The following is a 27,592-nucleotide window of genomic DNA, read 5'->3' on the forward strand; positions in this document are numbered from 1 at the left end:
TTCTCCTGCTTCAACCTCCCAAGTCTGAAAGCTGAAAATAAGCTGAAAGCTGAGTCTTGCAAGAGCTGCCTTTCTTTCTGTTCCTAGGCAGATAGCTACAGATTAAAGGTTAAATATGTCCATAGGTAACTACTCTATGTTCACCCTATCTTATGTAAAGTGCTGATTTGCTGAGCACAAGATGAATACATAATTCACTGTTCCCCTACCTGCGCCTTTTCTCCTGTGATTCCTCCCAAGGGATTACAGGCATGTGCCACCACACCCAGCTAATTTTGTATTTTTAGTAGAGATGGAGTTTCACCATGTTGGTCAGGCTGGTCTTGAACTCCTGACCTCAGGAGATCCGCCCACCTTGGCCTCCCAAAGTTCTGGGATTAAAGGCGTAAGCCACCACGCCTGGCCCAGAAGAGGGAAATTTTTTATGGCCAAGTAATTTTTAAAACCATGTTTACTGAAAAATATAATACAAATACAGAACCTCTATAAAATAAATATGTAGTTTAATAAAATAAATATGTAGTTTAATGAATGTTTATTTCATGATCAGTTTGTCAAAATTTCAACTCTCCTTTTTATACTCACTTAGATGTACTATTCTTTTAGGCATCTTTTGGTCATTTCAAGGTGGGTTTTTTTCTCCCTAATCATTTAGGGTACATCTTAATGATCAGCAACACTGTTTTATCAAATTTGAACATCTTGTGAAAGATATATTACTCTCTAATCTTATAGTTATCTTTTTGTATGTTATCTTTTTTAGAGTTTCTGAAGACTTATTTTAAAGTTTAAATTATCTAGCAAACATAATTTGGTTCTGGAATTTGAAAAAGGTAAACACTCTAAAATAACTATATCCTATCTTATGGCAATCATTTTCTTGCATTTTAAAAATAATTTTATTATCCAAAGGTGCATCCAAAATAAACCATAGGTTTTTCTGTCTATTTTTAAAACATGTATTTGTGAACCCAAAACTATCTGAGACAGGTCTCAATCAATTTAGAAAGTTTATTTCACCAAGGTTAAGGATGTGCCCATAACACAGCCTTAGGAGGTCCTGACAATATGTTCCCAAGGTGACTGGGATACAGCTTGCTTCTACACTTTTGAAGGAGACATAATATGTCAATCAATGCACGTTAGATGTACATTGGTTCGATCTGGAAAGGAAGGACAACGTGAAATGGGGACTGCCAGCTTTTAAGTAGATTTAAAAATTTTCTGATTGGCTATTGGTTGAAAGAGTTAAGTTAATATCTAAAGACCCGGAATCAATAGAAAGGAATGTATGGGCTAAAATGATAAGGGATTATGAAGACCAAACTTTTTTTTTTTTTTTTTTGGAGAAAGTGTAATACAGATTTTATTTTATTTTATTTTTATTTTTATTATTATATTTTAAGTTCTAGGGTACATGTGCACAACGTGCAGGTTTGTTACATATGTATATATGTGCCATGTTGGTGTGCTGCACCCTTTAACTCGTCATTTAACATTAGTTATATCTCCTAATGCTATCCCTCCCCCATCCCCCGACCCACGACAGGGTCTGGTGTGTGATGTTCCCCATCCTGTGTCCATGTGTTCTCAGTGTTCAATTTCCACCTGTGAGTGAGAACATGTGGTGTTTGGTTTTCTGTCCTTGCGATAGTTTGCTCAGAATGATGGTTTCCAGCTTCATCCATTTCCCTACAAAGGACATGAACTCATCCTTTTTTAGGGCTGCATAGTATCGCATGGTGTATATGTGCCACTTTTTTTTTTTTTTTTTTGAGACGGAGACTCGCTGTCACCCAGTCTGGAGTGCAGTGGCGCGATCTCTGCTCACTGCAGGCTCCACCCCCCAGGTTCACACCATTCTCCTGCCTCAGCCTCCCGAGCAGCTGGGACTACAGGTGCCCGCCACCTCACCTGGCTAATTTTTTGTATTTTTAGTAGAGACGGGGTTTCACCGTGTTAGCTAGGATGGTCTCGATCTCCTGACCTCGTGATCCACCCGCCTTGGCCTCCCAAAGTGCTGGGATTATAGGCGTGAGCCACCGTGCCCGGCCTATGTGCCACATTTTCTTAATCTAGTCTATCATTGATGGGCATTTGGGTTGGTTCCAAGTCTTTTTTTGTGAATAGTGCCACAATAAACATATGTGTGCATGTGTCTTTATAGCAGCATGATTTATAATCCTTTGGGTATATACCCAGTAATGGGATGGCTGGGTCAAATGGTATTTCTAGTTCTGGGTCCTTGAGGAATCGCCACATTGTCTTCCACAATGGTCGAACTAGTTTACAGTCCCACCAATGGTGTAAAAGTGTTCCCATTTCTCCACATCCTCTCCAGCACCTGTTGTTTCCTGACTTTTTAATGATCACCATTCTAACTGGTGTGAGATGGTATCTCATTGTGGTTTTGATTTGCATTTCTCTGACGGCCAGTGATGATGAGCATTTTTTCATGTGTCTTTTGGCTGCATAAATATCTTCTTTTGAGAAGTGTCTGTTCATATCCTTCGCCCACATTTTGATGGGGTTGTTTGATTTTTTTCTTGTAAATTTGTTGAAGTTCTTTGTAGATTCTGGATATTAGCCCTTTGTCAGATGGGTAGATTGTAAAAATTTTCTCCCATTCTGTAGGTTGCCTGTTCACTCTGATGGTAGTTTCTTTTGCTGTGCAGAAGCTCTTTAGTTTAATTAGATCCCATTTGTCAATTTTGGCTTTTGTTGCCATTGCTTTTGGTGTTTTAGTCATGAAGTCCTTGCCCATGCCTATGTCCTGAATGGTAGGTTTTCTTCTAGGGTTTTTATGGTTTTAGGTCTAACATTTAAGTCTTTAATCCATCTTGAATTAATTTTTGTATAAGGTGTAAGGAAGGGATCCAGTTTTGGCTTTCTACATATGGCTAGCCAGTGTTCCCTGCACCATTTATTAAATAGGGAATCCTTTCCCCATTTCTTGTTTTTGTCAGGTTTGTCAAAGATCAGATGGTTGTAGATGTGTGGTATTATTTCCAAGGGCTCTATTGTGTTCCATTGGTCTATATCTCTGTTTTGGTACCAGTACCAAGCTGTTTTGGTTACTGTAGCCTCGTAGTATAGTTTGAAGTCAGGTAGCGTGATGCCTCCAGCTTTGTTCTTTTGGCTTAGGATTGTCTTGGCAATGCGGGCTCTTTTTTGGTTCCATATGAATTTTAAAGTAGTTTTTTCCCAATTCTGTGAAGAATGTCATTGGTAGCTTGATGGGGATGGCATTGAATCTATAAATTACCTTGGGCAGCATTGCCATTTTCACGATATTGATTCTTCCTATCCATGAGCATGGAATGTTCTTGCATTTGTTTGTGTCCTCTTTTATTTCGTTGAGCAGTGGTTTGTAGTTCTCCTTGTAGAGGTCCTTCACATCCCTCATAAGTTGGATTCCTAGGTATTTTATTCTCTTTGAAGCAATTGTGAATGGGAGTTCACTCATGATTTGGCTCTCTGTTTGTCTGTTATTGGTGTATAGGAATGCTTGTGATTTTTGCACATTGATTTTGTATCCTGAGACTTTGCTGAAGTTGCTTATCAGCTTAAGGAGATTTTGGGCTGAGACGATGGGGTTTTCTAAATATACAATCACGTCATCTGCAAACAGGGACAATTTGACTTCCTCTTTTGCTTATTGAATACCCTTTATTTCTTTCTCTTACCTGATTGCCCTGGCCAATACTTCCAACACTATGTTGAATAGGAGTGGTGAGAGAGAGCATCTCTGTCTTCTGCCAGTTTTCAAAGGGAATGCTTTCAGTTTTTGCCCATTCAGTATGATATCAGCTGTGGGTTTGTCATAAATAGCTCTTATTATTTTGAGATACGTCCCATCAATACCTAATTTATTGATAGTTTTTAGCATGAAGGGCTGTTGAATTTTGTCAAAGGCCTTTTCTGCATTTATTGAGATAATCATGTGGTTTTTGTCTTTGGTTCTATTTATATGCTGGATTACGTTTATTGATTTGCGTATGTTGAACCAGCCTTGCATCCCAGGGATGAAGCCCACTTGATCATGGTGGATAAGCTTTTTGATGTGCTGCTGGATTCGGTTTGCCAGTATTTTATTGAGGATTTTCACATCGATGTTCATCAGGGATATTAGTCTAAAATTCTCTTTTTTTGTTGTGTCTCTGCCAGGCTTTCGTATCAGGATGATGTTGTCCTCATAAAATGAATTAGGGAGGATTCCCTCTTTTTCTATTGATTAGAAGAGTTTCAGAAGGAGTGGTACCAGCTCCTCTTTGTACCTCTGTTAGAATTCGGTTGTGAATCCATCTGGTCATGGACTTTTTTTGGTTGGTAGGCTGTTAATTATTGCCTCAATTTCAGAGCCTGTTGTTCTATTCAGGGATTCAACTTCTTCCTGGTTTAGTCTTGGGAGGGTGTATGTGTCCAGGAATTTATCCATTTCTTCTAGATTTTCTAGTTCATTTGTGTAGAGGTGTTTATAGTATTCTCTGATGGTAGTTTGTATTTCTGTGGGATCGGTGGTGATATCCCCTTTATTATTTTTTTATTGTGTCTATTTGATTCTTCTCTGTTTTCTTCTTTATTAGTCTTGCTAGCGGTCTATCAATTTTGTTGATCTTTTCAAAAAACCAGCTCCTGGATTCATTGATTTTTTTGAAGGGTTTTTTGTGTCTCTATCTCCTTCAGTTCTGCTCTGATCTTTGTTATTTTTTGCCTTCTGCTAGCTTTTGAATGTGTTTGCTTCTGCTTCTCTAGTTCTTTTGTGATGTTAGGGTGTCAATTTTAGATCTTTCCCACTTTCTCTTGTGGGCATTTAGTGCTATAAATTTCCCTCTACACACTGCTTTAAATGTGTCCCAAAGATTCTGGTATGTTGTATCTTTGTTCTCGTTGGTTTCAAAGAACATCTTTATTTCTGACTTCATTTCGTTACGTACCCAGTAGTCATTCAGGAGCAGGTTGTTCAGTTCCATGTAGTTGAGCAGTTTTGAGTGAGTTTCTTAATCCTGAGTTCTAGTTTGATTGCACTGTGGTCTGAGAGACAGTTTGCTATAATTTCTGTTCTTTTACATTTGCTGAGGAGTGCTTTACTTCCAATTATGTGGCCAATTTTTTGAATAAGTGTGATGTGGTGCTGAAAAGAATGTATATTCTGTTGATTTGGGGCGGAGAGTTCTGTAGATGTCTGTTAGGTCTGCTTGGTGCAGAGCTGAGTTCAATTCCTGGATATCCTTGTTAGCTTTCTGTCTCCTTGATGTGTCTAATGTTGACAGTGGGGTGTTAAAGTCTCCCATTATTATTGTGTGGGAGTCGAAGTCTCTTTGTAGGTCTCTAAGGACTTGCTTTATGAATCTGGGTGCTCCTGTATTGGGTGCATATATATTTAGGATAGTTAGCTCTTCTTGTTGAATTGATCCTTTTACCGTTATGTAATGGTCTTCTTTGTCTCTTTTGATCTTTGTTGGTTTAAAGTCTGTTTTATCAGAGACTAGGATTGCAACCCCAGCTTTTTGTTTTGTTTTGTTTTCCATTTGCTTGTTAGAGCTTCCTCGATCCCTTTATTTCGAGTGTATGTGTGTCTCTGCACATGAGATGGGTCTCCTGAATACAGCACACTGATGGGTCTAGACTTTTTATCCAGTTTGCCAGTCTATGTCTTTCAATTGGAGCATTTAGCCCATTTACATTTAAAGTTAATATTGTTATGTGTGAATTTGATCCTGTCATTATGATGTTAGCTGGTTATTTTGCTTGTTAGTTGATGCAGTTTCTTCCTAGCATTGATGGTCTTTACAATTTGGCATGTTTTTGCAGTGGCTGGTACCAGTTGTTCCTTTCCATGTTTAGTGCTTCCTTCGGGAGCCCTGTAAGGCAGGCCTGATGGTGACAAAATCTCTGAGCATTTGTTTGTCTGTAAAGGATTTTATTTCTCCTTCACTTGTGAAGCTTAGTTTGGCTGGATATGAAATTCTGGGTTGAAAATTCTTTTCTTTAAGAATGTTGAATATTTGCCCCCACTCTCTTCCTGCTTGTAGAGTTTCTGCCAACAGATCCGCTGTTAGTCTGATGGGCTTCACTTTGTGGATAACCTGATCTTTCTCTCTGGCTGCCCTTAACATTTTTTCCTTCATTTCAACTTTGGTGAATCTGACAATTATGTGTCTTGGGGTTGCTCTCCTTGAGGGGTATCTTTGTGGGGTTCTCTGTATTTTCTGAATTTGAATGCTGGCCTGCCTCACTAGGTTGGGGAAGTTCTCCTGGATAATACCCTGAAGAGTGTTTTCCAACTTGATTCCATTCTCCCCGTCACTTTCAGGTACACCAATCAGAGGTAGATTTGGTCTTTTCACATAGTCCCATATTTCTTGGAGGCTTTGTTCATTTCTTTTTACTCTTTTTTCTCTAAACTTCTCTTCTCACTTCATTTCATTCATTTGATCTTCAATTACTGATACCCTTTCTTCCACTTGATCAAATCAGCTACTGAAGCTTGTGAATGCATCTCGTAGTTCTTGTGCCATGGTTTTGAGCTCCATCAGGTCATTTAAGGACTTCTCTACACTGTTTATTCTAGTTAGCCATTTGTCTAATCTTTTTTCAAGGTTTTTAGCTTCTTTGCGATGGGTTCGAACATTCTCCTTTAGTTTGGAGAAGCTTGTTATTACTGATTGTCTGAAGCCTTCTTCTCTCAACTAGTCAAAGTCATTCTGCGTCCAGCTTTGTTCCATTGCTGGCGAGGAGCTGCATTCCTTTGGAGGAGAAGAGGTGCTCTGATTTTTAGAATTTTCAGCTTTTCTGCTCTGGTTTCTCCCCATCTTTCTGGTTTTATCTACCTTTGGTCTTTGATGATGGGGACGTATATATGGGGTTTTGTTGTGGTTGTCCTTTCTGTTTCTTAGTTTTCCTTCTAATAGTCAGGACCCTCAGCTGCAGGTCTGTTGGAGTTTGCTGGAGGTCCACTCCTGACCCTGTTTGCCTGGGTATCACCAGCGGAGGCTGCAGAACAGCAAATATTGCAGAACGGCAGATGTTGCTGCCTGATCCTTCCTCTGGAAGCTTCATTTCAGAGGGGCACCTGGCTGTATGAGGTGTGAGTTGGCCCCTACTGGGAGGTGTCTCCCAGGTAGGCTACTTGGGGGTCAGGGACCCACTTTAGGAGGCAGTCTGTCCATTCTCAGATCTCAAACTCCATTCTGGGAGAACCACTACTCTCTTCAAAGCTGTCAGACAGGGACATTTAAGTCTGCAGAAGTTTCTGCTGCCTTTTGTCCAGCTATGCCCTGCCCCCAGAGGTAGAGTCCACAGAGGCAGGCAGGCCTCCTTTAGCTGCTGTGGGCTCCACCGAGTTTGAGCTTCCAGGCTGCTTTGTTTACCTACTCAAGCCTCAGCAATGGTGGATGCCCCTCCCCCAGCCTCGCTTCCGCCTAGCAGTTCGATCTCAGACTGCTGTGCTAGCAGTAAGCGAGGCTCTGCGGGTGTGGGACCCTCCGAGCCAGGCGCAGGATATAAACTTCTGGTGTGCTATTTGCTAAGGCTTTTGGAAAAGCGCAGATTTAGGGTAGGAGTGACCTGATTTTCCAGGTACTGTCTGTCACGGCTTCCCTTTGCTAGGAAAGGGAATTCCCCAACCCCTTGCACTTCCGGGTGAGGCGATGCCCCACCCTGCTCCATGGGCTGCACTCACTGTCTGACAAGCCCCAGTGAGATGAACCTGGTACCTCAGTTGGAAATGTAGAAATCACCCATCTTGTGCATTGCTCACGCTGGGAGCTGCAGACTGGAGCTATTCCTATTTGGCCATCTTGAAACCTCCCTCCGAAGACCAAAGTTTTATCATGCAGATGAAGTCTCCAGGTAGTAGGCTTCAGAGAAAATAGATTGTAAATGTTTTTTTCTTTTTTTGCTCTGTCACCCAAGCTGGTCTTGGCTCACTGGAAGCTCCACCTCCAGGGTTCATGCCATTCTCATGCCTCAGCCTCCGGAGTAGCTGGGACTACAGGCACCAGCCACCACGCCCAGATAATTTTTTGTATTTTTAGTAGAGACACGGTTTCACCATGTTAGCCAGGATGGTCTCGATCTCCTGACATTGTGATCTGCCTGCCTTGGCCTCCCATAGTGCTGAGATTACAGGCTAGAGCCACCGCACCTGGCCAATTGCAAATGTTTCTTATCAGGCTTCAGTTCTCTGTTGATGTTAACGCTGGTCGGCTTTTCCTGAATTCTAAAAGGGAGGAGGGTATAATGAGGCATGTCTGAACCCCTTCACATCATGGCCTTAACTAGTTTTTCAGGTTAACTTTGGAATGCCCTTGGCTGAGAGGAGGGGTCCATTCAGATATTTGGGGGGGCCTTACAATTTTATTTTTGGTTTACATATTTTAAATGTCTTTAATCTACAAGTTTTCTTTCCACTCCTTTTCCCCCAGTGCAATTTATTTTATTTTTTCATTTTTAAAAAAATTTGTGTGGGTACATAGCAGGTATAGTATATGTTTATAGGGAAGTGCAATTTATTTGGTAAAGAAAAGGGCTTTGTTTGTTTTGTTTTTAAAATCTGTGTCCTGTAGTGTTTTTCATAGCTGGAATTTTTTTTTTTTTTTTTTTTTGAGATGGAGTCTCGCTCTGTCACTAGGCTGGAGTGCGGTGGCATGATCTTGGCTCACTACACCCTCCACCTCCTGGGTTCAAGTGATTCTCCTGCCTCAGCCTCCCAAGTAGCTGGGATTACAGGTGCCCACCACAACACCCAGCTAATTTTTGTATTTTTAGTAGAGATGGGTTTTTGCCATGTTGGCCAGGCTGGTCACCTGACCTGAGGTGATCCACCTGCCTTGGCCTCTCAAAGTGTTGAGATTACAGGCATGAGCCACTGCACCCAGCCTCACAGCTGGATTTTGATAATTTTATGCAGGTAGTAGATTTGACATATTTCTCAGTTCGCTGTATTTCCTGTTAAATTGATAATTTATGGGCTTGATCAAATCAGGCTTCAGTTTTTTTTTAATCAGACTTTCACAGGTGATGGTATATTCATTTTCCATTAGAAAGTAAATGACATCTGTCTCTCTTTGTGATGTTAGTAACATTGATGCTCAGTGTCTAGTTAACTATTTCTCAGTAATCTTTTTAACTATATCCCTCCCCCTAGGACCTTTTAATACATTTTCTTAATGAAACTCTTCCTCTGTGAGATTGTCTTTTGCCATACTTGGAAAACATTTATTTCTTCAAACATTTTTCAGTACAATACTATTTTTCCTTTCCTTCTGGGACTCTGATGACTCATATATTAGATCTTTTTTGGCCTGCAGGTTCCTGAGGTTTTGTTCATTTTTTGGTTCAATAATTTTTCTCTCTGTTGTTCAGACTGGATAATTTCTACTGAAATTATCAAATTCACTAACTCCTCTTTCATCTCCATCCTGCCACTGATTCTTTGTAGTGAGTTTTAAATTTCATTAAAATTTAAAAATGTAATTAAATAATTTTATTATTTTCAGTTCTAAAAATTTCCATTTGGTTTTTATCTATATCTTCTATTTATGTTATTCATACTTCCAATTATCATTTCTATCTTGGGATTTTTCATGATTACTTACACAGGTATTTTTGTAATAGCTGCTTAAAATCATTTTCAGAAAATTTCAACATTTGTGTCATCTCACTGTTGGTATTTGTGGTTACTCTCATGGGAATTGAGATTTGCATGGTTTTTCATAAGCAGAATAATTGTGAATTCGATCCTGAATATTTTGACTATTATGTTATAAGCCCCTGGGTCCTGTTTAAATCCTATGGAGAATGTCAATATTTTTAATTTAGTAGAAACATGAGTTGGTTAGTTTGAGGCTCCAAGTTCCAACCCACCTTCTTTGGGTGGTGGTTCTAAAGTAATTTCAATTTTGAGTCTTTACAGTTATTTATATTTTTATTTAATTCTAGCAATCCTAATAACAGTTCAGTAAAGCAGGTATTATGATACTCATTTTACAAATAAAAAGATAGGTTTGAATTCAGACTATATCACTAGCTTTATGATATTGGACAAGACAGTCTTTGATCCTTTATTTCTCACCTGTAAAATGGAATTGATAATACATAGCTGACTGGATGGTTTGAGGACTAAGTAAAACAGCACATGTAGCATACCTAGGACATTGTAGACTCTAAAAAAATCATGGCTAGTTGTTGATGGTTAATACCGAGTGTCAACTTGATTAGATTGAAGAATGCAAAGTATTGATCCTGGGTGTGTCTGTGAGGGTGTTGCCAAAGGAGATTAACATTTGAGTCAGTGGGCTGGGAAATGCAGATCCACTCTTAATTTTGGTGGGCACCATCAAATCAGCTGCCAGTGTGGCCAGGATATAAAGCAGGCAGAAAAACATGAAAAGGCTAGATTGGCTTAGCCTCCAAGGCTATATCTTTCTCCCATGTCAGATGCTTCCTGTCCTAGAACACTGGATTCCAAGTTCTTCAGCTTTGGGACTTGGACTGGCTGCCTTTTGCCTCAGCTTGCAGACAGCCTATTGTGGGACTTGTGATCGTGTGAGTTAAAACTACTTAATAAATTCCCCTTTACATATGTATATATAAAATATATTATATATATGACTAATAGGATATATATATCCTACATATATATATCCTAATATATATTATTATATTATATGTAATAATATAATTATATATTGTAATCATATATATATTATTAGGACATATATATATATCCTATTAGTTCTGTCTCTCTAGAGAACCCTAATACACTAGTCTTCTCATTTTTTTTAAAAATCAATTTTATTGAGGAAAAATTACTATCAAATGCACACATTTTAAGTTACAGAAGATGACTTTTGACATTCACATACACTGTGTAACCACCACACCAATCAGTCAAGTTATTATAGGACATTTCCATTACCCCAAACAGTCCCATCATGCTCCTTTGAGTAAGCCCTCCTCTCAGCTTCCACTCCAGGCAATCACTGATCTGATTTCTGTCACAATTGATAAGTTTTATCTGCTCTAGAACTTTACATTAAGAAAACAATAAAGTCTGTACTTTTTGTATCTGGCTATTTTCATTCCACATATTTTAGATTCATCTATTACCAACAGTTTGTTCTTATGTATATCTCAGAAATTTATTCCTTTCTAATTGCTGGCTAGTATTTCAGTATTTTTGGAATGTTTTTCCATTATTGATTGAAATAGCTCTTAGATATTCTGAATTCAAGTCATTTGTTAATATATTGTGACTGTTGTCTTTTTCAAGCCTGTGAATTATCTTTTCATTTTCATTATGATGTCTTATAGAGAGCAGAAAACCTCAACTTTTATGAAGTTCAATTATTTAAAATTTTTTATATTGTTTTTTGTGACCCATCTCAAAAAATTTTGCCAACACCAAGGGGATGAAGGTTTTCTTCTCTGTCTTCTTCCAGAAGATTTATAATTTTGGCTTTTATGTTTTGGACTGTGGTCCATTTTGAATTAACATTTCTGTGTATGCTGTGAGGTAGAGCTTGACATTCATTTATCCTGCATATTGATATCAACTTGTTCCACCAACATTTGTTGAAAATAATAATCTATCCATTCCCATGGAATTACTTTGGTACCACTGTGAAAACATAAATTATCAAATTTATTGCCATAAGATTTTTCATAATATTCCTTCAGTATCTATAGTCTGCGCCTGCTTTCATTCTTGATATTGGTAATTTGTGGTGTCTTCTCTCTTTTTTTTTCCTGGATAAGTCTGCCTACAGTTGTAAAATTTATTATTCCTTTAAAAGAACCGCCTTTTTGTTTTACTATTTTTTCTATTGTTTTATGATTTTTCAATAGGATTGATTTTTTTGCTCTATATTATTTTCCTCCCATGTGCTTACTTTGAGTTTAATTTATTCTTCTTTTCCTAATATCTTAAAATGAATGCTTACATTCTGGATTTGAAACCTTCCTTGTTTTTCCATATAAGCATTTAACGGTAAAAAAAAAAAAAAATCCCTCTAAGCGCTACTTTAGCTGCATCCCACAACTTTTGATATGTTTACATTTTAGTTTAAAATTACTTTCTAATTTTTTTGTGTGTGACTTCCCCTGTGACCCATGGTTTGTTTGGAAGTACATAGTTTGATTTCCAACTATTTGGAGATTTACAAATATCTTTCTGCTACTGATTTCTAGTTTAATTCCTTTGTGGGTAGAGACAAAAATTTTTATTTCAATTATTTTAAATTTGCTGAGATTTGTTTGATGATACACAGTGGAGTCTATTTTGATGAATGTTCCAAGTGCATTGGAAAAGAAAGTGTGCTCTTCAGTTATTGGGTGCAATGTTTTACGAATGTCCATTAGGTCAAGTTGCCTGATAGGATTGTTCAGGTCTTCTGTATCAATAGTTCAGAAATTTGCCAGCCTTTTTTCAAAATCACCTTCATAGCTTTCAAAAATACTAATGCCTGTATCTTACTCCTGAAGATTGTAATTTATTCTGAGGTGTGGTCTGTTCACTAGAATAATTAAAAGATTCCCAGGTGATTCTAATATACCCCAAAGTTTGGGACCTGAGTTCTGTATACTTAAATTATCTCTATACTTGTATTACAAATTGCAGAGTAGGGAGTAATGAACTGTTTGAATTCAATTAATTTTTGATTCATTGCTATTTTGTAGCACTGTGGTTAGGATTTTGCGTCTTTTTGATGAATATGCCCCTTTATCTAATTGTTTAAATGTTATTTTACCTAATTATTAGTGAAGATAAACATTTTTAAAAAACCTTTCTGGCCGTTCAGTTTTCCTTTTCCGTAAGTGGCCTACTTATGTTATTTGCATATATTTATCTTGAGTTGTCTTTTTCTTACTGATTTGTCTGAACTGATTTGTCTGAATGCTTTTTTTTTTTTTGAGACGGAGTCTCGCCTTGTCACCCAGGCTGGAGTGCAGTGGCGCGATCTCGGCTCACTGCAAGCTCTGCCTCCCAGGTTCACGCCACTCTCCTGCCTCAGCCTCCAGAGTAGCTGGGACTACAGGTGCCCGCCACCACGCCCAGCTGATTTTTTGTATTTTTAGTAGAGACGGGGTTTCACCGTATTAGTCAGGATGGTCTCCATCTCCTGACCTCCTGACCCACCCGCCTGGGCCTCTCAAAGTGCTGGGATTACAGGCGTAAGTGACCGCGCCCGGCCTGAATTCTTTATATTTTCAGAGTTTTACCATATTCTGCCAACCTGTGGCTTGTTTTTAACTTGATTAGAGATGGCTTCTCTTCTGTTTGTAAAACTTCCAAATTTTAAAGTAATCAATATTTTACATCTTTCCTTAATGTATCATGCTGTTTCTTCCCTATGGTGATATCATAAAGACATATGCTTTTCTTCTAAAAGTTTAGAGTTTTGTTTCTCACATTTTGGGTCATTATTTCATCTGGAATTTAGTTTTATTTCTCTTGTGGTATCGGGATTAAATTTCTTATTTTTATATAAATAGCCAATTTAACTAGAACCACCATAATTTGTGTTTTCTATATCCCACAAACAGTTACTGTACTAACTTACACTCCCAACAGTAATGAATAATAGTTTTTTTCCCCGCAACCTTAGAAACAGTTATTCCTCACCAGATATCTTTATTGTATACCAACTTCCAGGTACCCTTTTTTTTTCTAATTTTCTTTTCGTCTATTCTTTTGTCAATACTACTTTTTAAAAAGTTGCTTTAAAATAGAATTACCATATGATTCAGCACAAATTAATACACACTTCTGGGTGTATATCCAAAAGAACTGAAAAGAGGGTCTCAAAGAGACATTTGCACACCCATGTCCATAGCAGTATTATTCACAATAGCCAAAAGGAGGAAGCAACCTAAGTGTCCACTGATAGATGAATAAACAAAATGTGGTATAATACACATAGTAAACGATATATAGAACTATTCAGCCTTAAAAAGGAAGTTCTGCAATATGCTATAACATGGATGAACGCTGAGGCATTATGCTAAATGAAATAAGCCGGTCACAAAAGGGCAAATTCTGTATCATTCCACTTACGTGAGGTACCTAGAGTAGTCAAACTGATAAACAGAAAGTAAGATGATTACTGCCAGGGGATGAGGGGAGTAGGAAATGGAGAGCTGCTGTTTGATAGGTATAGAGTTTTAGTTTGGCAAGACGAAAAGAGAGATTCGTTCTGGAGATTGGTTGAACAACAATGTGGAATGTATCTGATACTATTGAAGTTAAAAATGGTTAAGATGGTAAATTTTATTCTACGTATATTTCACTACAATTAAAAATATTTAAAAATACTGTTCTAGCAAAAACAAAAAGTTGCTTTTAATAGTTTCTCTTGATCTTTGGTGTCCTGCAATTGCACCATTGCATAGAATTCTTTATATTAATCCTGCTCAAGAATAAGTACTTCCTGAATCTGAAAATTCAAATATTCCACAATCTTGGAAAATTCTTAGTTATTACTCTTTGAATACTGCCTGCATCCATTCTTTCTAGTCTCCTTTTTTTTGGCACTCCTATTAGATTTATGTTGGATATTTTTCATTTATTTAGCTCCTACATTGCATTCTAGTAAATTTCCTCAAACTGAATATTGTAGTCTCAGCCAAATGTACAGTTCTCAAAATACTGAATGGAAGATCTTTTTATATAGCTCTTAAAATGATTAAGGCGATGTGTCAGCAAACTGTGCCAGAAGTAAAAAGTCAAGAAACAGTGAGACATAAGGCATGTCTCTACAGCTCAGGAGGCTGTGCCAAAGCCAAAATAATAATGTATTGCTGTGGATGTCTACCTTGTACTCAACGAATATTAAAGCAGGATGCTGCTTTGTGTCAAGTGCTAAATTACGATGAGCGGTGTCACGAAGAACACTCTACACTTGATACCGTATGTGTGACCTTGAGCAAGAAATGTATTCACGCTCAGGCTTCAGTTCCTTTCTGTGGGTTGCTGTGAGGCTCCACCAGGGTAAGGTGAGCACAGTGCTATGCCTCAGTACCACCAGGGTATTTTCTCAATTCTAAAATATTAAATGGCCACGCACTACAGATTTAATAATAGTTTGGGAGGTGGGGCGTGAGGAGAGGGACATTCCACTAGCTCAACTATAAGCTTTCCGATTTCGGAAATAAGAAAAATATGAAAAAGTCTGCTTTTAGAATTGAGGAACCACGGTGTCGCGTTGACTTTCTCTGCTCGGTTCGCAAACGCTCTTTTCTTGAACTTGAATGACTTCTCTGTTGCTCATATCAAGCTCTTTCCTGAACGACTTCTCTGTCGCTCATACTAACCTCTTTCCTGATTTTCCACACTGGGATTCTCACTCCAATCTTCAGGTTTCCTAAAAGACCTGATGAGCCGCTTCAGCAGGGCGGCTTCGCTTCGCTTCGCTTCTTTATTGTAATTGGCTGTCGCTCTTCCAGGTCCCGCCCACAGCAACCTCAATCCTGATTGGATGTCAGTGTCCTTTTGTTACGGCAAAGGTGGATTCCGGTGCTTTGAGATTGGACGACTAGGGGGCGGCGGGCAGCTAATGCGCAGGCGTGTATTCTCGAGTCAGGATTGGCGGGCGAGGAGCCGGGACGGGGCGGGATTCTTTTCACGGCGCACGTTCTGTGGGCGGAGTGGGCGGAGCTGCCGGCGTCAGTTGGTCCAGGTGTCCCGGGCTCAGGTGTCGGCTGGATCCCTCCCTCTCCTGGCGCCTCAAGCGGAAGGTGAGGGCTGTCCTGGGCAGCAGAGGGCCTGTCCACAGGCGACTAGAGCTGCAGCCTAGGTACCTCCGAGGGCCTGGAGGGCGGAGCGGGCTGGACGCGGCCCTGCGCACCGGGGGCCCGGGAGGAGCGGTCTCGGGCCTGGGCATTCGGTGGGCGGCGGAGGCCTGGCTACCTGCAGAACCCTTGCGCAACCTCTTTTTCTCCTGTTTTCGTTGTCAGGCCCAGGCGTTCTTTGGGAGAGGGGCCTCTCGCGGTCGCTGACGCAGACATCGTGCAGCTTTCTCCCCGCAGCTCCTGGGTCGGGAGCCGCTTTGCAGCCCCCGGCTCTGGAATTGGACTGCGGGAGGGGCGTTTGGGTGGAATGGGACCTGGCACGCCTGCACCTTCCCGTGGCTGCTCTGCGAGAGCCTGAGAGATGGGAGGGGAGGCCGAGGTGTGGAGGGAGACTAGTGAGCCGCAGAATAAGGATTGGAACATCTTTCCAGGCGGCGAAAGCGGCACCTGGGTTTGTTTCGGAATCGTCTTCTCCCCAGAGTCCTGCTGAACAAGTTTTGGGAAGTAAGGTTTGGAAAGGAGAAAGAGGATACATTCTTGAAAGGCAAGGCTTCTGTTATACAGTGTGTCAACCTCAGACTATTACGCAACAATAAGGACAGATGCCATTCCCGGTGTTCCCAACACGCTGTTCATGCCCGAGGACCCAAAGCTATGCCCATGTATTCTGGTACCTGTATCCCTGATTAAAATCAGTGTAGCTAGCCATTCTCTGAGAGTATAGCTTCCGTTTAAATCCTCATTTGGCCAAAACAATTCCTTGATCTTGTGGAATTTGAAACTGGATTTATTTAACCAGAACAAGTCAAAGCAGAATTTGAACAGATCTGAACAGACAAATTATATTGAAGTTGACGTAGCCTGAAGGGAATGGAGTTTATTTTCAGTTGCTTAGTAAAGATTCCAGAGGAGTTTGACATCAGTGGTAGCAAAATGTTTGGCAAACTTAAGATTAGGGCCATATTAAAGTTTCTTCCACTGCATAATGGAAAAAGCATGGACTGTGAAGTTAGACCTGGGTTCAAATTCTTGGTAGAGACATTGGCAGTGAAACCTCTGAAACAGCTTTTCTGAAGGATATATAGACTTTCTGAAATTTAGTGTCCATATCTGTAAATTGCAGTTTCCTTCTGTTGATTTGATGAAATAACATATGCAAAGCATTTAGCACATTAATGCACGAAGACATTATTTTAGCAGTCTTACTAGTCCTCTAGTATGACAGATGGTGAAATCAATTTTAGATGCAGAAAAGTTGAGTGGCTGAAGATGGACGGATATTAGGAAAAAGTCTCAAAATCTGCAGGCTTAGATGTGACAATAATTGTCTTGGAATGGTGGAAAAAACACTGGGCATTTGTTGTAGTCTTGGCCCTGTTGTTAACTACTTCTGTGGTCTTCAGTAAGCCATTGTCATCTTTGGCCTTGATTTATTTGTAAAATGAAGCAGCTGGACCCGATGGTTTTCTTTAAATTCTTTTTGTTGCCCAAATTAGAGCTAAAAGGTAGAGAAGACAATAGCAGACATTTATTGAATACCTACTATGTACTAGGTACTGTTGCAAACACATTGTATTTGTCCACTCATTCTCACAACAAACCCATGAGATATGTACGGTTATTATCCACATTTTACAAATGAGGAAACTAAGGCCGAGGTGTTAACATTGCCCAGGGTTCCAGAGCTTATAAATTGCAGAGCTAAGATTTGAATCCAGGTAATCTGAGTCCATGTTGTTAATCATTGTGCCAGGCTGCCTCTTGAGGAGAGTAATATTGTGGATATTGTACACTATTAGAGATACTGTAAAAGAAGATAGGGGCATATTTGGTAAGATGATCGTCTTTGGTCACAGGTGTGTGTGCATGGCAAAAATTATTTAATTAAATGGATCTTGTCCTAATGTTTGCCACATTTCCTGGTTTGTATTCTCTCTATGCGTTCTGCCTCCTGGACTTAAATAATCAAAAAATAATTCTAGATTCCCTTCCACTAACCAAGGCTAGATACCCAAATTTACTGTGTTTTTTGAGAAACCTTTAAAAGGTCTGACCTAGCTATACATCAGAGCTGAAGAATCTGAGCGAACCATGTCCATTTCTGGGGTAAGGTGGTTTAGGATAGGCACAGCAGCCTCAGCACCCCAAATTCATTTCAGTGTTCCTACACTTGAGCAGACTTGGTCTTAATTTTCTCGTGTTTCATCAGATTTGCTTTTATATGTAGGAGCAGAAGGAGTTGAAAGTGAACTCTTAAGAGCATATTTGACATGGAATTAGATTGATGTTATAGCAACTATAGGTAAAAAAAGGATTTTATAGTTGAAAAAGCTGAAAAGCTCAGTATTAAGTACCTATTATGATGTAGTACTGTGTTAATGTAGACTTTGGGCAGTTTGAGGATCAATACTATTTTAAAAGAAAAAATCCATGGCTAAAATACTTTGACGTAAAGAACTCAGCAAGTCTTTTGATCCCTTTTGTCAAAAAAATCAGTTTATTGCCCTAAATCTACTGAAAGACTTTGAATATATATTAATACAATAGTAGCATTTTGAGGTGGGTCTGTTTGATCACATCACAATAAAATACAATTGCTTCTTGTTCTTTTATTGTGGAGAGGCAGCAGGTATTGCTGTGGTCCACTGTACTAAGGAGTAATGCCCTTATGTGTAGGGCTGCCAGATACAGTGGGTTGGTTTTGCACTGTACAACACTTGGGGTGCAACCTTACATAGACTGTGGTGTGAATTGTACTCTCTCGCGTTGTATATCCAATAGCACTGTTCTTGTGGCACTACTTTTGTGCTCCTGCCTCCACCTGAATCTTGAGTGTAAGAGTAATTTTTCCTTTAATAAGCCCTCTCCGTTTTTTTGCTTTTTATTTTCTTTCGCTTTTTCAGACGAAGTCACACTGTTGCTAAACCATGCATAGGTTTTCTATTGTTTGGATTATATGTGGTCAGAATTTCAGAAACTGGCTTCTTTTTCTTTACCTCTTATATTGGTGAGTTTGGAATACTTGTGTTTTTGCAGACTTTATGGTTTAATTTAAATGTTAGTCTGAAACATAAGCAAAAGAAGACTACCCTATCACTGTATTATATCTGACTTCAAAATCAGCTGTGTTGATTTTCTGATTGTTGCTTTGGCTTGTATATCTTGTAACTCTTATTAGCTATCATGAAAATTCTTTCTAGCTGTAGCCTTAAAATCACTGGATATGAGAAATTTGAAGCACTTTTAATTTATTACTTAGCAAAGACAGTTGCCAAATTGCAGCTTACTCTTGCTGAGCACTCCCACGATCACTTTTGCTTTTGGCTGTTGCCTCTCTCATCTCACTCAGACCTCTTTTAGCCAGATCAGTGGTTGAAATGGTATGAAAAGAGTGACTTAGCACCTGAATTACAGGTGTGCTTCTCTGTCAGGGAAATGTCAAATCAAGTTTTCACTAACACTCTTCGTCTTCAATTATAGTTAAAGAGACATGTTGATTCAATGGAGAGGAATAGTTTTTGGAGTGTGGTCATTAAATACTACAGTAGGCCGAATAACTTTTAAAAAAAGAATTGTAGGAAAAATTTTAGTAATCTGAAATGCAGAGAACCTGAGAATTAAATCATGTGAAAAAGAGGTCAGGCAGAGCAACTTTAAGTGCCGTTTAGATAAGGGGAAAGATGCTAGAAGACTTGGAGTAGTTTTATTCAGCATTATAAGTTAATTGTATACCATTTGTAGTTAATTATTTAATAATGTCATACAAGGGATATTTCATACTTCTTTCTAGACTAGTGAGTGCTATCTTACTTGAACTATAAACTTGAAGTTTATATATATGTACACTGGGCATTTTAATTTGAAGTTCATGTAAGTATCTTAAGTGTAACAGGATTTATGTAGATGTACACTGGACATTTTCAAATTTCATGTTAGTATCTGAAGTACAACAAGATTTGTATTAACAGAAGCTGTGAGAGAATGTGTAATATACTGATATCTGTTTATTGTGATTATAGTTCTAGTATGTAGATATCCTTATTTAATAGGTCTGCTTTTTACTGTTTAAGATACGGAGGCATAACAATGCTTGGGCATAGAAGATATTCAATAAATACTTGTTGAAAGAATAACACTGACAAGTCTAGGTTGCTTCAATGTAGTAGATTAGATTGGTTAACAAATCTGTTTTCAGTAATAATCTGGTAGCATTATTTAATATATTTTGAACACATTGAAATGATTGTTAGCAATGGAGCAGAACATGTTTTATAGAAATTTTTTGTTCTAGTATTTAGAAGTCTTTATTGTAATAATAAAATGTTAGTATTTATTTACTTATTTACATCCTGATTAGTCTGCTTTGATGTAACCCTGACTAGGAGCTGATGAATGGACATTTTTTCATTTATTCCATATTAATATTTTAGATGGTCTAGTATTTTTCTATTGAATTTTATTTGTAAAAAATTAAACAGTATATGTAAAGCAGTACTTTAATGAAGAAGAATATTTGAAAAAATTTTATCTTCATCCATACTGTCATCCTTAATATCAGAGCATTTTTTTATTTTCATGTTTTTTATGCATATTTATGTATATTTCACATAATTTACACCAGTGAATATACAATTTTATACACATTCTTTCATGTATTATAATCATAATTATTTTCAGTAGCCACTCCATTAGAAATTATAACTGTACTCAGGAGGCTAAGGAGAGAGGATTGCTTGGGTCCAGGAGTTTAATACAGACTGGTCAACATAGCGAGACCCTCATTTCTAAATAAATAAATAAAAATATATCTTCTTAAAAAGAAAATCACAACTGTAATTTACCAGACTCTTTGAGTGGGCAGTTATGTTGTTTCTGATTGACTTGGTTGTAAAGAATATTGAAGTGATTTTTATGTATATAACTTTCTTTGCATTATTGTCCTTAGCCTAAGTTTCCAAGAGTAAAATACTCAGTTAAAAAAGATTTAAATGTTTTTATGAATCTTATTATCATACTGCTTTCCAAAAAGATTACATATTTAAAAGTTGTGTCCAGTGTTTGTGTATTTGTTTTTCCATAACTCTTTGCTAGTATTAATCATTATCTCCTTTAAAAATAATAATCGTACAGTGGTATTTATGTATTTTTTGATTATCAAGAAGCTCAACATTTTCTCTCACTCAAACTATTTATATCCTTTGCTTATTTACCCATTAGGCATTTATTTTATTCTTAGAAATAGTAAAGCATATGAAAAGTCCTTCTATGTCATAGTTAACAAAATCATCCTCCTTTGAAAAGCAGGCTTATATTTTATTGCTGTATGTGTCTATATTTCTGAATTTTTCTTATTGTAGACCATTCATCAAGGATTTTGTATCCAAGGCCCAAAAGTTTGTTACCCAAGATGATGAATGCTGACATGGATGGTATGTTCTTCATTTTCTTTTTTGTATACTCCTGGTTTTGTGGATGCTTTTGCTTTATTAAGCAATGGAAAGGGCAGAGAAACAATGTTTAGAAGACTTTGATCTTGGCTAATTACTTATTTATATCTCATCTAGTGTTAGAAAGGACCAACCAAAGCAGCTTGCATTCCTTAGCTATGAGAGGTTGGCAAGTTATTTTTATCTTCTTTACCTTGGTGTCGTTATCTGCAATTTGGGGATACAAAATTTTATTTCACAGGGCTCTTGTGTAAGTCAAGTAAGAATGAATATAAAACATTTTGCAGATTTTTAAGTGCTACTCTACACAAATAGTACCTAATGCTAATTAATAGTAAATTTGAACCTTTATATTACAGCAGTTGATGCTGAAAATCAGGTGGAACTGGAGGAAAAAACAAGACTTATTAATCAAGTGTTGGAACTCCAACACACACTTGAAGGTTAGCTTGCATTTTGTAGTTTATTTGAATGACAGCCAATTAATTGAACTTGTAAACATTTATATTGCTAAATTTTTTTTGTTAGGATGTATAATTTTTAAAAGAATGAACTTCAAAGTACACACATATATATATCTTCCTGCTTTGGTAGTTTAAAGAACAGATACACTTCAGTCAAGTCAAATGTTGTTATTGTGCTTCCCTCTTTAAAGCTTAACATAATGCTGGCTAGTATGAGACTCCCTTTTAAGTCCCCATAATGTGTTACTAAGTCCGCTTTAATAAAGCTTATTTTAAAGTAAAAACGATGTATTAGCCTTGGAGATTAAAAAGGAATTCATCTAAATTTTTTCATTTTCTAAGTCTTGCATAAAATTAATACACTGAAATATCTTTTGAGTTTTAATGAAATTAAGAGGTTGTGTTTTTGGTGCCACAGTGAGCAGATCATGTCACTCAGAATCTCCCACTGATTTACATTTTACAGAGTTAATAAAAGTCATCTGTGACTTCCCTATCAGCTTTCTTTTTTTTTTTGTTTTGAGATGGAGTTCACTCTTGTTGCCCAGGTTGGAGTGCAATGGCACAATCTCGGCTCCCTGCAACCTCCGCCTCCCGGGTTCAAGCAATTCTCCTGTCTCAGCCTCCCGAGTAGCTGGGATTACAGGCACCTGCTACCATGCCTGGCTAATTTTTTGTATTTTTAGTAGAGACAGGGTTTCACTATGTTGGCCAGGCTGGTCTCAAACTCCTGACCTCATGATCCACCCACCTTGGCCTCCCAGAGTGCTGGGATTACAGGCGTGAGCCACCAGCCGGAATTAACTTCTTATATGATCATCAGGAACTGCATGTATTGAATGTCTTGATAATGTTACAATACAAGATGATCAGTTGCTTGGAAACTGACTGCCTGTATTCAGTATATGAATTCAGTTGTGTTAAACTGATGTATATTTTAAACATTTCTAGTAAAGATGTTATGGTTTTATGTTGATAAGACATGAACCAAAATTCACATTTTAAAAACAAAGTCTTTTTAAAAAATTACTCAACATTAATGCTATTTATGAAGAATAACAGTCTAATGTGAAATATCTTTTTAGGAATTTGTCTACTAATTTGCACTCAGTTTGTTTACCTTGCTGTCTCTAAAATCCGTATTCTTAAAATTTAAGGATGTGTTATCTCTTTTAAGAATATATCCTAAGAATTTTGTAATATGGAATCATTGCCATTGTTTTATTGATAATGGGCATTTTTATTTTTTATATAGATCTCTCTGCAAGAGTAGATGCAGTTAAGGAAGAAAATCTGAAGCTAAAATCAGAAAACCAAGTTCTTGGACAATATATAGAAAATCTCATGTCAGCTTCTAGTGTTTTTCAAACAACTGACACAAAAAGCAAAAGAAAGTAAGGGATTGACACCCTTCTGTTTTATGGAATTGCTGCTGATCATTTTTTCTTTAAAACTTGGATAGATTCCAAAAGTTACAGTACCTTTGTTTGTGGCTTTATTGAATATTTATGAAGATAATGTCAGATGTAGACAAAAATAACACAATAACAGGAGACTTCCATAAGTCTGTGTATTATGTTAGTCTATGAAAACGTGCAAATGTATTGTAGAGACTTTATAATTAGAATTGCATATATTTATGAAACTTAAAGATGAATGTTTTATCGAATTTGTAGGTTTAGCACTGTCTTTTATTATAGGATTAGTAAGATATACAAGAAAATAACCACCATGTTGTGAAAAAGTGACCAAAATCATGTACTAAATGCACAGCTTTATGTACCCTGTCCACCATCTTGTGCCTCTTCTCCATTTGCCTCTTCCTTCCTATTTCCCTTCCCCTAAGGAAAAAAATTGGTGTCACATTTGTAAACGTAATTTTAATAGTTAATCATCTCTGAGAGTAACCTGTATTTTAATTGTTGAAACTTAACCAAAATAAGATATTGTCTCAGCTAGGGCTTGTCATTTGTGTATTTAGTGTTAAGATAGCAATGCTAGTGTCACTTTAATTAATTGGAAATAGATGGAGACTAAAAATGAAGGTTTTTCTTTGAAACTGAATTAACTTGGGAATATTTGTTGTTAAAAACTTCTTTTTGCACAAAATAACTCATTTTGTGTTATCTGAAAATATATAATTTCTGGTCATGTGTATGTTTAAAATAGAAAATTTTGAGGAAAAATGGAAACAGGGTGGAAAAGTACTTGGTAAACAGTAGTAACCAACTCCAAATATTTTCACTCCAGATTTGTGTTTTCTCTGGCACAGAGTAGATCTTTTGGGAAATATATGTGAAAGTGGATTAAGTTTGACTACCCTTATGTAAGCCACATCTGGATGAGAACAGTTACAAAGAGTTTGGTCTCTAAGGTGATTCGTACCCAGTGGGTCAACTTCTGCAAAATTCCATAACAGTGTGTTAGTATTAGAATAGTGAATAAAATGGGAAAGTTTTACATATATAATTATTATCTTGCTCAGTATTTTATCTCACTTGTTCTAGAATTTTCTGTAAACCCTGCTACTGGGTTTGAAGAGTTTTAGTTATCCTTTAACAATTTTTAAAAATTTAGCTTGTAGATTCCATTTGGTAAGGAAATCAATATTGGAAGTAATGCTAAAATCTTATAATATGAAAAGAGATCCACTAATATAGCTTATGGTTATTAGATTTGGGCTACTTTTAATCATGGAATAATCTTATGTAGTGGTGTAAGAGTTGATGAATGACTTTAGCTGTATGAATATATAATAGTCAAACTGCAAACATTTTGCATCCCTTTTGTGACCTAATTTACAGACATTTAAATTGTGTTGCAGTTCTGCTTTGCCGTTTAATAAAAAGCTATTTCAGAGGTTGTGTGTGTTTTTGTTATAGTTGCCTAAGTAAATGGGGTATTTAGGTATACTGGTGTATCCAGGGTTATTCAATGCCACAGAATAGTGTATCTTATTTAAGTACCCAGTTACTGATTATTTAGGGGAATAATATTTTTATTAATACAACTATAACTGGTTATCAATGTAAATATCATAGGCTATTATACATTAATTTAGAAAACAAAAGCAAAGCACTCAAAGGATCCAGTATCTCCAGGGAAAAAGGAAGTTACATTTTTTAGGGTAGGCTAAGCTACTTTAGCAAGAGACCCAGTGATAAGGAATATAAATACAGAAGTTTCTCTCCCAACCAGTGGTTCCAAGGTCAGCATTGCAGGCTAGCAGCCCTTGTTCACATAGTTATTCAGGAACTTTGGCTGAGGATGGTGCTGCCATTTTAAATCATGGCTTTCAAGTCACTCTGGTTATTCTTCTAATTTGCAGAAAAAGAACATGGAAGTGTACCTATGCAAGGTTTTATGGGCTGTGCCTGGAAATGGCTCATATATCTTCTCATATTCCCGTGGTGTGGAGACTTAGTTACATCTAGATACAAGAGGAGCTGAGAAATGTAGTCCCTGGCTGGGAAGCCATATTCCAGCTATAAATACAAGATTTTGGTGGCTGCTAGCAGCCTCAGCCACAGCTCTTCTTGTGCTACCAAGTATCTTCCCTTACATAGAAAGTAATCCCTCTTCATCCAGCTAGTGATTCAGCTCACAATCTAGGATTTCTATTAAAGATCCATCCCTTTAGATGTGGCTTCTAATAGTCTGACAATCTCTAAACTGATAGGCAAATTATTTGCTTTCACCCTTGCTGCTGCCGATTTATAATGTAGTTGGGACAGGATGGCCAAATAAAAAGTGTCAATTTGGAAAATGGAATAGAGGGAAACATGTAAAAATTGTGGAATGCTCCTGGGAGATGTATGAAGATTTTGTCCCTAGTAGTGGAGAAGTTCCTTGATTCGACTATGATTCTGATCTCTGGCAGGGGACTCTCTTGTTCATTGATCTCCATGGTTTCCCCTCTGGAAAGTTACCCTTATCCATTTTCTTCCATGGCTACCTCGGAAGTAGAGGTTGACTGTTCACTCCATGGGAATTGTGAAGACAGTCCACTTCCTGCTGGTGTGAACTTGGTGCCCATCATTTTAAGGCCAAGCTCATGTTTCTTTGGAATACGATTCTCTCAAAAACTCAAGCCTTTTTATCAATATGCTTCTGATTGCATATGCCGAGGAACCACAACCAAGCTTTTGACCAAATTCTCAAAGTATGTATTACCTTTGCCTTTCTTTAATGGAGGCTATCTTGAGATCAACTAAAAATAAGATTACATTGGGAATGTTACATGCAGATCATCACTGCAAAGCTGGGTTCCTTTGGCTTAACAATTGGTAGAGAAGTCTTCATGTGCTTCCCCCAATCTCCCCCACCTCAAAAATAATTTTGAACCTTTGCTGCTATTCAGACTTCAGAAATAATTGGCTTAATTTCGTGACGTTGCTTGTATCAGAACTTTGTCTATTCCCTTCCATCTCTGCTGGAAAATGTCAATTTTGTTTGATACCTTGCTGAAAACAAGGAATAGCCAATTCATTTAACATTCTGGCTTTTTCCAACTAGACTTATCAGATTAGTAGGTGTCAAAATATATCCCCACTGCTTGTCATGTTAATGGTAAGCTAATGCTATATGCTTAGTTTTTGCTATGCAATACTTAAGGATAATTTCTTCATTAGAAATATAGATGGTACATAGTGTGCACAGGGACTGTGTCCAGCTTCTGGGAAAGACTCGACCAAATTTTAGACAGGCACCTCTGAGCCCTCTTTTTGACTAGTCCAGTTTTAGCAAAAGTCCTGCTAAATCGGTTTAGAGATAATCCCATCCTCAATAACTGATGATCATCAACCTGGCCTGTCTTTGGCAAGAATCACCCTACTCTTGATGTCTCCACTTAGTAATTTTCCATCCACTGACCTCATCAGTGCTCATTGACTGTAAATCCTCAGCTGTATTTGCTGTGTTAGTTGAGCCCAGTTTCTTTCCCTTGTTGGGTGATGGTCTTAACATATACAGTCCTGAGTAAAGTCTTCTTTACTGCTTTAACAAGTGTCAGAATGGTTTTTTCTTTAACACTTCCTAGTTTACATGCTGGTAGAATAATGTTTGGTAGGGAAAAATCAGCATACTCCTTGTTATGGACTGAATGTGTCCTCCCAAAATTCTTAGGTTGAAATCTATCCCCAATGTGATGCTTTTAGGAGGTGGGCCGTTTGGGAGATAATTAGGTAATGAGGGTGAAGCCCTCATGAACGGGATTGTGTCCTTATTAAAAGAAACCCCAGAGAGCTCTCTTTGCCACACAGAAGACAGCAGTCTGCATCCTGGAAGAGGGCCCTCAACACTGATCTCAGACTTCCAGCCTCCAAAACTGAGAAATAAATTTGTTGTTTATAAGCCACCCAGTCTATATTTTGTTATAGCATCCCAAATAGTTCAAGGCACCCATTTTCCCCACTGTTTCCCAATAGGAATTTCCCCAATATTGACACTGCCATCATATGCAAAATGTGTCCTCTTTATATTCCTTTTGGACTCACAGCAGGTTACTACACATCACAGATCCTCGTCTGAAACTTGTAGGGCCAGATGTCTTAGAATTTAGAGTTTTTCAGATTTTATAAAATATTATGACTCAGATACCAATATGGTTTGGGGCAACACCTATAATCAAGCATATTAACATTTCTGCAGCAAAATGAGTATTAAAAGTAGGATAAAGAAAGACTATATATATATATAAAACCTTGCCAGGGAGGTCAGGCTCAGCTACCCAGGTGAGTTTTGTTGCCAAAATGCTAGGAAAATCTTTAACTTTTCAGAGGGTTTTGGTTATGGAATTGTAGCAACAAAACCTTTTGTGGAAAAGTAACCAAAATCATGTATGCATTTAGTTCCAACCAGTTAATGTCGCATTTTATTCCTGTCACT

The 27,592-nt window shown here is 37.7% G+C and overlaps 1 protein-coding gene across 2 annotated transcripts; it reads left to right on the forward strand.

The window, feature by feature from the left end:
* Positions 1 to 15,539: 15,539 nt before the first annotated feature.
* Positions 15,540 to 24,569, forward strand: SCOC (short coiled-coil protein). Of its 2 annotated transcripts, XM_030816180.1 has the most exons (5): positions 15,675 to 15,741; positions 15,961 to 16,299; positions 21,153 to 21,224; positions 21,602 to 21,685; positions 22,962 to 24,568. In XM_030816180.1, the coding sequence occupies exons 3-5, from the start codon at positions 21,203 to 21,205 to the stop codon at positions 23,102 to 23,104; spliced, it is 249 nt and encodes an 82-aa protein (XP_030672040.1). In that variant the 5' UTR covers positions 15,675 to 15,741; positions 15,961 to 16,299; positions 21,153 to 21,202; the 3' UTR covers positions 23,105 to 24,568. The 2 variants fall into 2 exon arrangements, with proteins under 2 accessions (XP_030672039.1, XP_030672040.1); XM_030816179.1 differs by lacking the exon at positions 15,961 to 16,299 and having other exon boundaries at positions 15,540 to 15,741; positions 22,962 to 24,569.
* Positions 24,570 to 27,592: the final 3,023 nt, after the last annotated feature.

This window comes from Nomascus leucogenys, chromosome 7b (genome assembly GCF_006542625.1).
Source record: "Nomascus leucogenys isolate Asia chromosome 7b, Asia_NLE_v1, whole genome shotgun sequence".
Lineage (NCBI taxonomy): Eukaryota > Metazoa > Chordata > Mammalia > Primates > Hylobatidae > Nomascus > Nomascus leucogenys.

Bases quoted from the DNA above. Each gene is read 5' to 3' on its own strand.
- SCOC (XM_030816179.1), top strand. From the start codon at position 15,561: ATGCGCAGGCGTGTATTCTCGAGTCAGGATTGGCGGGCGAGGAGCCGG. The intron at 21,225-21,601 runs GTATGTTCTTCA...TTTATATTACAG, and splicing joins GATGAATGCTGACATGGATG to CAGTTGATGCTGAAAATCAG. The intron at 21,686-22,961 runs GTTAGCTTGCAT...TTTTTTATATAG, and splicing joins ACTCCAACACACACTTGAAG to ATCTCTCTGCAAGAGTAGAT.